The sequence below is a fragment of the Columba livia genome, chromosome Z, assembly GCF_036013475.1.
Source record: "Columba livia isolate bColLiv1 breed racing homer chromosome Z, bColLiv1.pat.W.v2, whole genome shotgun sequence".
NCBI lineage: Eukaryota > Metazoa > Chordata > Aves > Columbiformes > Columbidae > Columba > Columba livia.
In genome coordinates, this window is record NC_088642.1 from 42,564,928 (window position 1) to 42,577,644 (window position 12,717).

The window sequence follows — 12,717 nt, forward strand, 5'->3', positions numbered from 1 at the left end:
ACTTTGCATCTCTTCTATCAAGAGAACAGCCAGTAATCAAAAATTCTCAGTACGTTCCTGCATAGAAGCGTAATTGGTGAGACATTATCATGCCTCAGTTGAACAGTGTTCGCTGTAATGCATCACACCACAGAGATGTAGACCAATTGGAAAGAGAATAAGGAGGAAAAACAACAATAATTATTACAGACATGGAAAACAGAGAGAAGTTGAAGAATCTACAATTATCTAGAGAAGAGAAAAGTGACTGGCAGGGGTGGAAAGTCTCTTCCATGGAGAGAAAAAACAGATTCACTTGTGCACAAGCAAGTAGTACAGTATTAAAACAGTGGAAGCGAAATTTAAAAGTTTTTCTTATTATCCGGCTTAGCTGTCAATGCAAGAGAAGCCTGAGATAGTCTGGAAGGGTATGCTGTTTTCATTGCCAAAATAGTAGGAATTGGTTTTAAAAGGTCTCTTAAAACCAGCTGAATTATAGTCTGTTGATCTTGCATTGGAAGAGGGTATTGGATTTGAGTTGTATGATGATCTTCTAAAATTCCTAAAATGGTTTTTGGTAGGTTGTTTTGTTTTGTTTGTGTTTTTTTTTGTTTTGTTTGTTTGTTTTAATTGTGTTGATTGTGTCTTTTGTATGAAGATCTGTTTGATGGTTTAATACCATCATCAGAATAAGCAGAATTTGATACATATACTAGAATTCATAGAGACTTTAAAGATGAATGAGTTTTGGGTCTGAAGTACCTCTCTTCCTGTAAAAGTGTAACCCATTTGAAATAGGCTTGAACTTACAGCCTTGTAAAAGCTGTATGGAGAGATGTTCAGGTTTAGGGATACTGCGTGATTTAATGGTCACCATGCTTAGAAGTTCCTCAATCCATTTCTCTGGTAATGGCACAGTAGGAAGCTTTCCTTTGCCTGTGTAATAGCACAGAGAAGTATGCATTGCTTGTGTAGTTCTACAGTCATAGATAACATATTACAAATAATAGTTAGGACTGGAGAATTTTAACTCATTTAGATACCTGTCTTCCTGTTTGGGAAAAAAAAATAAATCTTGAATTCTGCAACACTTAAAAAGTGTGAATAAACTCATGTTAAGAATTCTTTTGTTTTTATTTCTAACAGTATTGGACAATTACTTCTGCCATTACACTGCATACTTCCGGAAAACTAGATCAGTTAGACATATTTACCAAGGAAGAAAAGTTGCCTAAAGGAAGATGAAGTGCTATGTAAATTAATATTGTATGGTCCAGAATTTTTGCATTCATTCAAAAGGAGATGTCTGGCAGATCATTAATGTCTTTAAGACACCTTTTAAAAGTATATTGTTTTAGAAGTAAAATTGACATCACATTTTCTGCCAACACAGCCTAGGAAAAAAAAAAAATCCCATCCATTTTGCAGAGTGTAGCTTGAGGTGGCATTTATGAAAGTTAAAATGTTAGTAAATTGTTGAGTGAAAAGGGTCAGATGTTCATAATAAAATTTACACAACAGATGTAAGCATTTAACAGGAAATGGCAGAGTTGAAGGTGTAGTTTTCTTTTCATTAGGAAAATAACTGAGTGCTCAAAAACTCCCGATAATGTTTTGTCTTCCAAAATAACTTAGTCTGATTTCCACCCCCCATCCAAACCAAAAGTTGAAAAGAAACTAAACATAAAAATCCCTGAACCCTACTGCTGGTGTGATGCTGAGATGATGGGATCTAATACTCAAACCATTGATGTATTGGAATTTTCTAAGTTATTTTGACAACAATGACTCAGCCATGTTGCTTTTAGACCGTCTTTGTTACTCCTTTTTGCTTAGCTGTATTAATACAATGCTGTTCACTTCCATATATTGTAGAATACTGGGGGCATAGTAGGGAGAATAGCATTGCTAAGCAGCATATCGTCTGCAGTTTCCTGGCTGAATCCTGCAATATTAACATTACATTAAGATTAGTTTCTTAGCACTCACAGACTCAGGCATGTATAATGAATGCCTTCATTACCACTGCATTACTCCTAGGGCTGAAAATAAACCCTTCCTCCTGGACCCTCCCTCCCCCACTAAATATACGTCACAGTAAATGGCACTCCGGAAATACTTCAAGTGACTCAGAAGTATGTTGCTTAGAAAAAAGTTATTTCTGAAAGGATAGTAAATTTTGCATTGAAATTTCTAGCATTTCTTTCTGGATTACTCTCCTTCTGGTAGTAAAACGGTGGTGCCTGTGACACCAGGCAAAACTTTGATGTAGTCAAATTGGAAACATTTTATTCTTCAAGCACTATGGTTTTCTGTCCTTTTTAGCAATTGCTACCCTCTTTTTTTTTTTTAGCACTTTTAACACTTTAGTATTGAGTATAAATGTATTGCTGTATCACAGTTTACTCCTAACAACAGTTCAAGTAGCTCCTGTGATATTTCTTTATACAATCTATGTGTTCATTGAAATATGTATTTTATTTCAGACAGGAGAGGTTGATTACAGAAGCACAATGCAATGCCTAATCTTGCAAACTTGTCTCCCAGAGCTGTTAGGAATTTTGGACAGGATAGCGTGTAAGTCAAGAACTAAGGCACGCACCTGTATTCTTTTTTTAAGACAAAAGTGATGACTCTTTGTTTTCAAGTTGAACTGTAGTTTAAATTGAAATTTCATAATGAAGTAAATTTCTGTAAGGCATGTTTTGTTGTTTTTTATTTCTAGGGTGAAATAGTTAAGAAGTATACCCAGCTCAACCCTAAAACTTATGAAGACAGACTAGAATTAATTCTAAAGATGTGTGTAGAGGCTGCGTCAGAGGCACTAACTGTGAACTGCAGAATTTTGGGAGTAGGTAAGTTAACAAACATTAACTTTGTCTTTTTATCTAAGTTTTTTAACACAAAATCACTAGTGATTAATTTAAAACACCTATCTAAACTATATCTAAAATGTGTGATAGATTTTTGTGGATTTTGAAGCTCCCTGTAGTCTCCGAATTATGAGTCAGATGCTTATTATATATTAAATATCTCTTTAAACAACAGGAGCTGAGTCAAGTTCCCTGTACCGTTTGTAAGCCTTTTTTTTATGGCCAAGATCGACCGTGCAGCAGAATTCCCAGTTACACTAAAGCAAAATAAAAAGGCTAAAACATTAGATTAAATTTGCAGCTAACAGAGACAAAAGCAGCCTTTTTGTTGATTTTTGGTGTGGTTACTCTGCAGTAGAGTTCTGAGTTAATCTGTGTTTAAACCATAGGGAACTTCTTCAGTTTAATGATAACTGAGAGCTTTGGTCTTAGATATTACAGTTATTTATTAAGGTGTCAATTAGTGTGTCCTGGATTTTTAAGGAGGACATAAAATCCTAATTTTAGCTGAAAAATGTTCCAAAAGATGTTTCTCCAGACCAAAACTTACTTGAATCACACGGCGTAAAGAAAATTTAATTTTACCTTCTTCTAAAAGTATTTTTCAAAACAATAAATACACAAAACCATATGAAGAGATGTGTCAGATCTTCACATATTTCAGACTATCTGTTGGGTAATATACATGACTTTACTACCCACATTATTTTACGCTGAATCTTGAAAGTTTCGTAGTTCTTTCAAAACAGATGGTAAACCTTGCGGTAGTCACTACTGCAAGTATGTAAGAAGAGTTCACAGTCAGCTACCTTTGTTAGGATAATGAAACTATAAACTGGTTTACAGAGGTTTATATATGCAGGAAAAGCTTTCCTTTAGTTTGTCATTTTACAAGAATTACATTCTATTTATTCTTTAGCCCCCTTCCTTCTGTGACTGATTGCTTACTGTTCAATTACTGAAAGGGGGAAGGCGTTACTACAGAATAAGAAATTGCTTGCCTGAGTATTTTTTTTAGCTGCTCTTTGTCTCATTAGGAATCGTAGTTTGAATCAGAATACTAGCTGAAATTGAGAGTTCTCTTTAGAGAATGACATATGACATATTCCTATGGGAATAATTAATGTATTAGATTCTAGTCATTTCCTTAAGGCTAATAATCATAAGATAGAGAGTTCCTGTGACTCTGGAGAAATTTTTGCAAGACTGAGCAGAAAGGCTGGACTTAATCCTGGACTTTTTATCAGTAACACTGGCCTTCTTCCAGCTGCTAACCATTGGAAATGAATAAGGAGAAAGAGCTACTAACAGAACACGATGAAAAGAAAAAAGTGGTTTCCTCCTTTTACTCCTATAAACTGCTGTCAGCACTCAAAATACTAGCTACATAAGCATAACCCTTGGAGAACTCCTGCTAAGACAACACAGGTTTGTGGAGTGATTAAAATGTAGGACTCAATCACAATTTTAATTATCTTTTTGTCTTGGTTATCAAATAAGTCTAGATTGCAACAGATCTGCAGTTAGTTTCAAATTTTTTTACTGTGGTTTGTTTGGGCTCTTTTTTTCCACAAAGCATTTATATTAAAAACAGATTTATGAAAATGAGGGGAAAGTAAAGAACTATCAGGCCCAAGGAACACTAGAAGCTGTTACTGATTTTTTTTTAATTTTTTTTTTTAATTTTTGCAAAACACAAATTTTAAAACCAAAGGAGGCCCAGATCTAGACACAAATGTTGCACAGAGATACTTGTCAGAACTACCTATTTACTGGATGATTTGGGCTTTACAAAGTGAGATTTTTTTTTGGTCTTGCAGCTTTAATGTTAAATTCAGCTCTTTGTCTTGTAGACTTTGTGTCTGCCTTTTATTATAATTTTAACACTGAGACTTTTTTTCTTAACATCTTTAGATAAGTGACACAATTAAATAATCTTTGTGCAATGATGAATAGATAACATGTTCAGACTTTGTGGTCTAGAGCTAAATACCTCCATAACAGAGTGGCCTACATTTTTAAGGTCGTGACTTCAGAAGCCTCTCCAGCTAGTGAAAATTGATTTGTCTAATAAGTGCCTATTATTAGCCATTATTCTGTTCAGGAAACAAATCTTTGAACACAGTCTTGACATTTCTGCAAAACAATGTATTTTTCAATAGAAATTACTACTCAAAGTCCAGTGATTCTAGTTAGTCATTCTAAATCTTGAGAGTTACAGCAAATTTCAGGACACTTCCACGGTTGCAGGGTTTGAACAATTTATCTTGCACAGTTTGCTATAGTTTGTCTTTCATACTTGACTAAAAACAAACACAGGTATTAAGTGATTTGCTGCAATTTTGCCTAAAGTGGGAACATTAACTCTCTTGACTAACACTAATCATCACCCACCTACCTAGTCTTAAGATACTGTCTGCATTGTGATTAGGGCAATGGAGTTCTATAAATTACCTTTACATGTCAGAAATTGCACTGCCACTAATACTGAGAAATTTTTGCTTGCATGCTCTGCTTCAAAGACTAGTATTAGAAATAAAAATATTTGTAATTGCAAAGAGAAAAATAGATCCTTTACTTAAAGTGTTACACAGACTTGATTTTGATTTTTCTCTCCTGTTATTTCTGGGACTCAGGTATTTCCACAGGTGGACGCGTAAACCCCAGAGAAGGAATTGTGCTTCACTCTACAAAACTTATTCAGGAGTGGAGCTCTGTGGATCTCAGAACCCCGATATCTGATGCTCTGCACCTGCCGGTCTGGGTGGACAATGATGGAAACTGTGCTGCTCTAGCAGAGAGGAAATTTGGTCACGGAAAAGGAATAGAAAATTTTGTAACACTCATTACTGGTACAGGTGGGTATGCTATAGTTCAAAGACATGCAAAGTCAAAATACCAGCACCATTACTCAGAGGCTCAACTGATCCTAAAAGCATAAACACCACTACTGTGCCTGGAAAACCCTAATATATTACATTCTTAAATCAAAAATCTTTTGCCATTATATCTATTTATTTATTTTAGTGTACTTTTTAATCTATTCAGGCAAGTGAAGCCTTTTGCATAGTATAATTTTCTTGATAAAAGAAGTTCTGCTGACACAGCTATGCAGGCATTCAATTTTTTCAAAATAAGGAAAATCTGAGCAACTTTAGCTGGAATAATTTTGCTTTTTTTCAGCTGTATAGCTTAATTCTCTTCCAGCTGCATAAATACAAGCCAGATCAGGATGTGTATCTAGGAGGTAAGCAACCTAATAGGAGAGATGACACTTATTATATCTCAAATGCAAATATGGGGTAACTTTTATTATTTGTTAAGTTTATAGTCCTTCAGAATGGTGGCATTAATAAGTAGCTGATTAATCCCCACATAAGGCTTGGGAAGGGGCAGCAAAGGATTGCAGATTTAAGTGTCCCGGCTCTTTACATCATAGGTTTAGCTGTCTAAATACAGCATTAATACACAGTTGGGAGTGATGCCATGGGAAGCTTATGTGGAGGATGAAGGAGCTAGTGAGTGCTGGGAGTCTTTCAAGAATGCTCTCCTGAAAGCACAAAACCAATTCACTCCCTTTAAAGGTAAGGGAAGTAGGCAGAGTTTCTGAGTCTATTCAAAACGAAAAGAGAAGAATAGCAGAGGTGGAAAAGTGGACACAGAACTGTTGAGAACTACAAGGGCATTGCCAGGGTGTGCAGAGATGCAGTTAGAAAAGCAAAAGCTGATCTCAAATTGGAATTTTCCAGAGATGTCAAAAACCACAAGAAAGGGTTCTTCAGGTACATAAGCAAGCAGAAACAGAAGGGAAATATTGGCCTGCTGATAAACAGCAGAGGTGAAGTATTCACCAACAATGCTGAAAAGGCAGAGGTTCTCAACACTTCCTTCACCTCTATCTTTACAAGCACTGTTTGGCCCCAGGCCTTGGGAACAGAAATCCAGGTTGATGCTAATGAGAAAGAGTTGACATGTGAGCTATTTTAAGAGCTTAACACCTACAAATTGGTGGGCCCTGACAATATCCATCTAAGAGCATTAAGAGAGCTGGCTGATGTCATTGCAAGGCCACTCTCTACAATCTTTGAGAAGTTGTGTAGGTCTTCTGGGACATCCCCAATTAGAAGAAGGCTATTGTCACCCCCATCTACTAGAAGCGTTTAAAGGAGGATCCACGAAATTGTATTTCAGTTCCTAGGAAGGTTCTGGAACAAGTTCTCCAGGTGGCTATCACAAATGAGTTAAAGCATGTGATTGAGAATAGCCAGCACAGATTGAGCAGGAGCAAGTCATGCCTGACAAACGTGATGACCTTCTACAACAAAGTAATCTGCTGAGTTGTTGTGGGGTGAGCAGTGAAACTTGTCTACTAGGATTTCTCCAAGGCTTTCAATGCAGTTTCCCATGGCCTTCTCCTAGAGAAAACGATGCATTACAATCAAGACAAGTGGTCTCTGCAGTGGGTGGGGAACTGGCTGAGAGGACATATTCAGAAGGTAGTGGTAAATGGCTCCTTTTCCAACTGGCAACCTGTCATGAGTGGGATCCTCCAGGGATTGATATTGGGCCCAACACTGTTTAACATCTTCATAAGTGAGCTGGCTGATGGGATCAAGTGTACGTGATTAAGTTTGCCAATGACACCAAACTGAGGGGGAAAGTGGACATTTCAGAAGGGTGAGCCACCCTGCAGGATGACCTGGACAGGATGGAAGAGTGGGCTAACAACAACCTTATCAAGATGAGTAAAGACAAGCGTAAGGTTTTGCACCTAAGGTTTTGCACCTGGGAAAACATAACCGAGAAGTGCAGCACAGGCTGGGATCTGCTTGGCTGGGGATCAGCTCTGTGGAAAGGGACCTGCATGTTCTGGTGGATAACAAGCTCATTATGAGCGAACAGTGTGCTGCTGTGGCAAAGGTCAACAGGATGCTGGGCTGCATCAACAAGGGCATTGCCAGCAGAAACACAGAAGTCATCATCCTGTTGTACTCAGTGTGTGTCAGTCCACACCTGGACTACTGTGTTCAGTTATGGTCCTTGCTGTGCAAAAAAGATGTGGACAGGCTGGAGGGGGTCCAGAGAAGGGCTACACAGATGATCAAAGGCCTGAGAGGCTGACATATGAGGACAGGCTGAGAGAACCGGGTTTGTTCATCTTTGAGAAAAGAAGGCTAAGAGGAGACCTCATCACCATGTTCCAGTAATTAAAGGGTAGCTACAAAGAAGATGGAGACTCTTTTTACAAAGGGTCACATGGAAAATACAAGAGACAATGGGTACAAGTTAATCTTGGGGAGATTCTGATTGGACACAAGAGGGAAATTTTTTTGCCATGACAACAATCAGCCATTGGAATAATCTCCCCAGGGAAGTGGTGGATTCCCGCAAATTGGATACTTTTATGTTTCAGCTGGACAGGGTACTGGGCCATCTTATCTAGACTGTTCTTTTGCCAAGAAAGGTTGGACCACATGATCCTTGTGGTCCCTTCCAACCTGGTTTTCTATGATTCACTAAAAATTTCCTCTGAAATGCAAAATTTAAAGGCCACTTGAAAGGTTATTCATGTGCATGAAGAGCGTGATTCTCAAGCTTAAAGATCCATCGTAGTTCAGTAACATCAATAGGCGTTTTAAGAAAGGAGAAGCATTATATAACATTTTGATGCAAACATGAATAGGTGTCATCTGAGTTCTTCAATAATCAGTAATTTTGGGGTTCCAGTACAGAAGACCAGTGATGCACATATTTTATCTTGTATTATAATAAGCAAATTGCCAGTGTCTTGCAGAAATAGGGTTTTTAAAAATGGTGGGGGGGGGGGTATTATTTTAATTTTTTTAATTGTAGAAGTTTTCATATCTTTGCAGGAATTGGAGGTGGAATCGTTCATCAACACGAATTGATCCATGGCAGTTCTTTCTGTGCTGCTGAGCTTGGGCATATTGTTGTATCTTTAGATGGACCAGAATGCCTGTGTGGTAGCCAAGGATGTATAGAAGCATATGCCTCTGGAATAGCATTACAGAGAGAAGCAAAGAGATTGCACGATGGTATTTATGTACTTTATTTTTGAAAACATGATCACACAATTGCAGTATAGGAAGAAATTGGTAAAGATGATATTAAGAAAAACAGACCTGCCAGCTTTTTTTAGGAGGAGACAAGAACACGTGTACAGGCAACTAGATAGGATTCCTGTGTATGGCCAACCCAGGAGCTGCGACAACCTGTGTAGGACAATACAGTTCTTTTTCAGTGATGGCAGCACCCAAGGAAGCCACATGTAGAACCACCGGTCTCAAAATTACCATAATCACAGAATGTTAGGGATTGGAAGGGACCTCGAAGCATGTATTAGAGCTTAGTCTCTCCTTTTTAAGCATGCTGTAAGGTGATTTGACAGGCATTCTGTGAGGTTTGGCTTCACAGTGATTGTCTTTCAGCAATAGCTTCTCAGTGTTATCTAAGCTTGAGAACATTTGTGGTTTATTTTATTAACTTTTGGGGCTGACAAGAATAGTGGATTACCATACTATAACTGTTTGAGTTTGATTCCCTGCTTCTAAAAGTAGTTCCCTGAATAATAAATGACTGCTTTGGGTAAACTCCAGGTGGGACAGATTGCTCAGGACTAACGGTTTGGTATGCAAGTAAAAGAGATGTAAAGATCTTAACTGCCTGTCACCTTCCATTTTTTGACTTACCACATCACCATTGTTTCCTCTTGGTTTTCTCCTTTTCAAACAGAGGATCTGCTTTTAGTAGAAGGAATGTCAATGAAGAAGGAGGAGGTTGTTAGTGCTGCACATCTCATTCAAGCAGCTAAACTTGGGAACACAAAAGCAGACAGCATTCTCAGAACAGGTGAGAACATAGCTCAAAGGGTGGAATATAATATTTTTGGGGATACAGAAATGGTAATGCACTGTAACTCTATGAACACAACTCTACACTTTGAGGACCTCTCTATATAATTACTAATGGTAATAAATGTTAAATATAAATGTTGGAGGAAATGTTAGCAGGAGTGTGTATTAAAAGTCTATATTCAAATAAATTAGGAGATCAAAAGCTTCTGCAAAGATCAGCTTAAAAAAAGTCAGGCCTCAACATTTTTATATTGGAAAATTTGAGAACATATTGTAGGCAAGTGAATGGCTAGTCTGAGCAAGTAAAGACAATTTACACATTACTTTACGTGGACTATTTTACAGTTCTAGTTTCAAACACGATCTTCTTCCTCATACTTAGCTGATAGCTCTAAGATGGTAGAGTAATGCATTCATGTTTTCTCTTAGCTTACAAGTGTGGTAATGTATTGCTTTGTCTTTCCCATCCACATCATTGGATAATGCATTAATGTGCAATAAAATTGCCTTTTCTTTTAATTTTGAAATAAAATTAATGGCAAACTCATATTCTCTGATAACATAAACTCAAAACTGTCTGCTCTGTGGAATTAAACCCTTTTCCTGACAGTGTTATTTGCTTCTAACAGACCTATTTCAGCTACCAAGCCTGGACTGCTTCAAGTATTCTACTTAATTTCTTTTTACTTTATCTTTTCAGCTGGGACAGCATTAGGCCTTGGAGTTGTGAACATTCTGCACACCGTGAACCCCTCTCTTGTGATCCTTTCTGGAGTTCTAGCTAGCCACTACGTTAATGCTGTCAAAGAAGTCATAAATCGACAGGCTCTATCCTCTGTTAAAACTGTGGATGTGGTAGTCTCAAATCTAGCAGATCCTGCCCTTCTTGGAGCTGCTAGCCTGGTACTGGATTACACTACACGTAGAATATACTAGGTACCTGGAAGAATTCTAGAAATGGACTATTCAAATTCCTAATGGGTGGAGGGATACTTTGTCCAAAATTTGTCTTTGATGAGGGCAGCTACTGAATCAGAGTAGTGTTCTGAATAGTTAATGACTACTTCAGGGTTTTCTAATTGAGGTATTACCTTTTTGTATTTTTCCTAAATTTCATCTGACTTCATAGGAACAAATGTGCAATTGTTGTTTTTAATCACCTCTGTTGGTAAGTCCATATGTTGTTTTAAGTGTAGCTGAATTATTTATGAGCATATCTTGATGTACGGTGAGGAATATGTGTATGGTGTGTCAAATTACAGCTAAAACTTGGGGATCCAAATCTCATTTCCCACTTACGTGAAATGAGAAGTCTACAATGTGACCAGCTTTTTGTTTCCGAGCTTTCACCCACAAAGTAAATTTGAGGTAATCACTAATAGTCAGTAGTAATTTCAGTGGGTGGAACTGCTGGAAGTTGCCTCTACAATCAAAAAGGCTGCATGTAGAAATTATGGTGGAGGCAGTTATTTATTACATCATCTTTAGAGGGCAGAGTCCCTTTTTAGAAGCTTTGCATATGGAAGAAAAAGACCATGGTTTAGTGTGCTTACATCCTGCAGGGCAGTCTGAACAAACTGACAAGTGCAGCAGAGAGCATCTTTGTCTTCTGACTATGGCCAACAGTCACTTACTTGAATTTTATTGTTTGGGGTTTTCTCAAGGGACTTAGTCTACTACTTCATCAGCCAAATTAGCAGAGGGGATTGTTTATTCTTTGGTAGCCCATTAGCTGAAATTAAGCTATGTGGCACATCTGATCATAAAGACTCTACTTTTCATGAAAACTCGCGCACTGCAGAGTGACACAGTGCATCTTCTCAGCAGTTCTGGTGGCTGCAGGTAGACTGTTCTTGTCCTGCGTTGAGCATCAGCTGGCAGGATGGAAAGTCAAATCACCTTTTAAGACATTCAGAAGCCTGAGAAGCAAAGTATACCAAATACCAATGAATGCTTCCCTGGGTAAACAATGGTTTATGTTTCTTTCAGTAGTCCTTGATATATAGCTCTGTCTTTATATGGCTGCTTTATAGCACACTTTTAAGATACTGTAGTAATAACTACTTGACACAAGGAGAAACTGAAAAACAGATCCTTCTAACTAATCAGCTATCCCAGCAAGAAGATACCTGTGGAGAAACAGGCACAACACTATCTTCTGTATTTAATACCCTATTTCAACATCTAACTCAGCCCCTGAAGACACTCTAATGTATGCTCAGAAGTCCAGTAAAGTACTAGTACAAGGGAATAAAAGGGGCTTTTTCCACACTTGAAAGACTACAGGGATGTTGTGAAGTTATACAGGGAGAAAATTAGAAGGGCCAAAGCCCAACTAGAGCTGAGCCTGGCTGCTACTGTAAAAGGCAACAAAAATGTTTCTACAAATACATGAGCAACAAAAGGAGGGCTAAGGAGAACCTCCACGCTCTAGTGGATACAGGGGTTCTTAGTGGGAATCACCAAGTAAACCAAGGCACACAGGAAAGGAACTAACTTCAATACCAGAGCAATAGCTCCATGACCAGGTAAAGGAGAAATTGGCTTTGCTCTACAGCTATAGCAGCTCAGGTCAGGAGTAACCATATTGAGGTTCTAACAGAAGAGCCCCAACATTTGATCTTTCCATCCTCTTGCATCACAAGAAACGTCTGAACAAAAGAGGGACCAGGCTTTGCTTTCCAGACCTCCTGAAGCTCTGTATTTTTGATATTTCACAGTCGTGATATGTTTTTCCCTAGCAGCTGAAAGGAGGGTGCAGGCACAGAGAAAACATGAAAGCATAAAGCACATTTGAAAAGTTTTACTCTAAACAGTTAACTAGTCCTGTCAAGAGAATGGTTCTTCAAATGCTTTTGAAAATGTTTTCCTGTCAACTAGACAAGAACCTGCTGCCTATATGCAAGTGGTGCATGCATCCTTACAGTTCCACCTGAAAAGTTTGTGGGTGTATAAAATCAGAAAGAATAAAAAAATCGTATTTAATAGCA

General features: G+C 37.9%; 1 protein-coding gene across 11 annotated transcripts in view; it reads left to right on the forward strand.

Annotated features, from left to right (window-relative positions):
• Nucleotides 1-12,717, forward strand: part of GNE (glucosamine (UDP-N-acetyl)-2-epimerase/N-acetylmannosamine kinase) — a 35,285-nt gene extending 22,568 nt beyond the window's left edge. For 6 of the 11 annotated variants that reach the window (XM_005504598.3, XM_065045561.1, XM_005504599.4 and 3 more), the window contains 5 exons: nucleotides 2,705-2,834; nucleotides 5,489-5,710; nucleotides 8,726-8,908; nucleotides 9,606-9,722; nucleotides 10,428-12,717. In XM_005504598.3, coding sequence (XP_005504655.1) covers nucleotides 2,705-2,834; nucleotides 5,489-5,710; nucleotides 8,726-8,908; nucleotides 9,606-9,722; nucleotides 10,428-10,663 — 888 coding nt within the window. In that variant the 3' untranslated portion in view covers nucleotides 10,664-12,717. The remainder of the gene's footprint in view (nucleotides 1-2,704; nucleotides 2,835-5,488; nucleotides 5,711-8,725; nucleotides 8,909-9,605; nucleotides 9,723-10,427) is intronic. The other 5 variants (XM_065045565.1, XM_021290498.2, XM_065045562.1 and 2 more) reach the window with 1 other exon arrangement.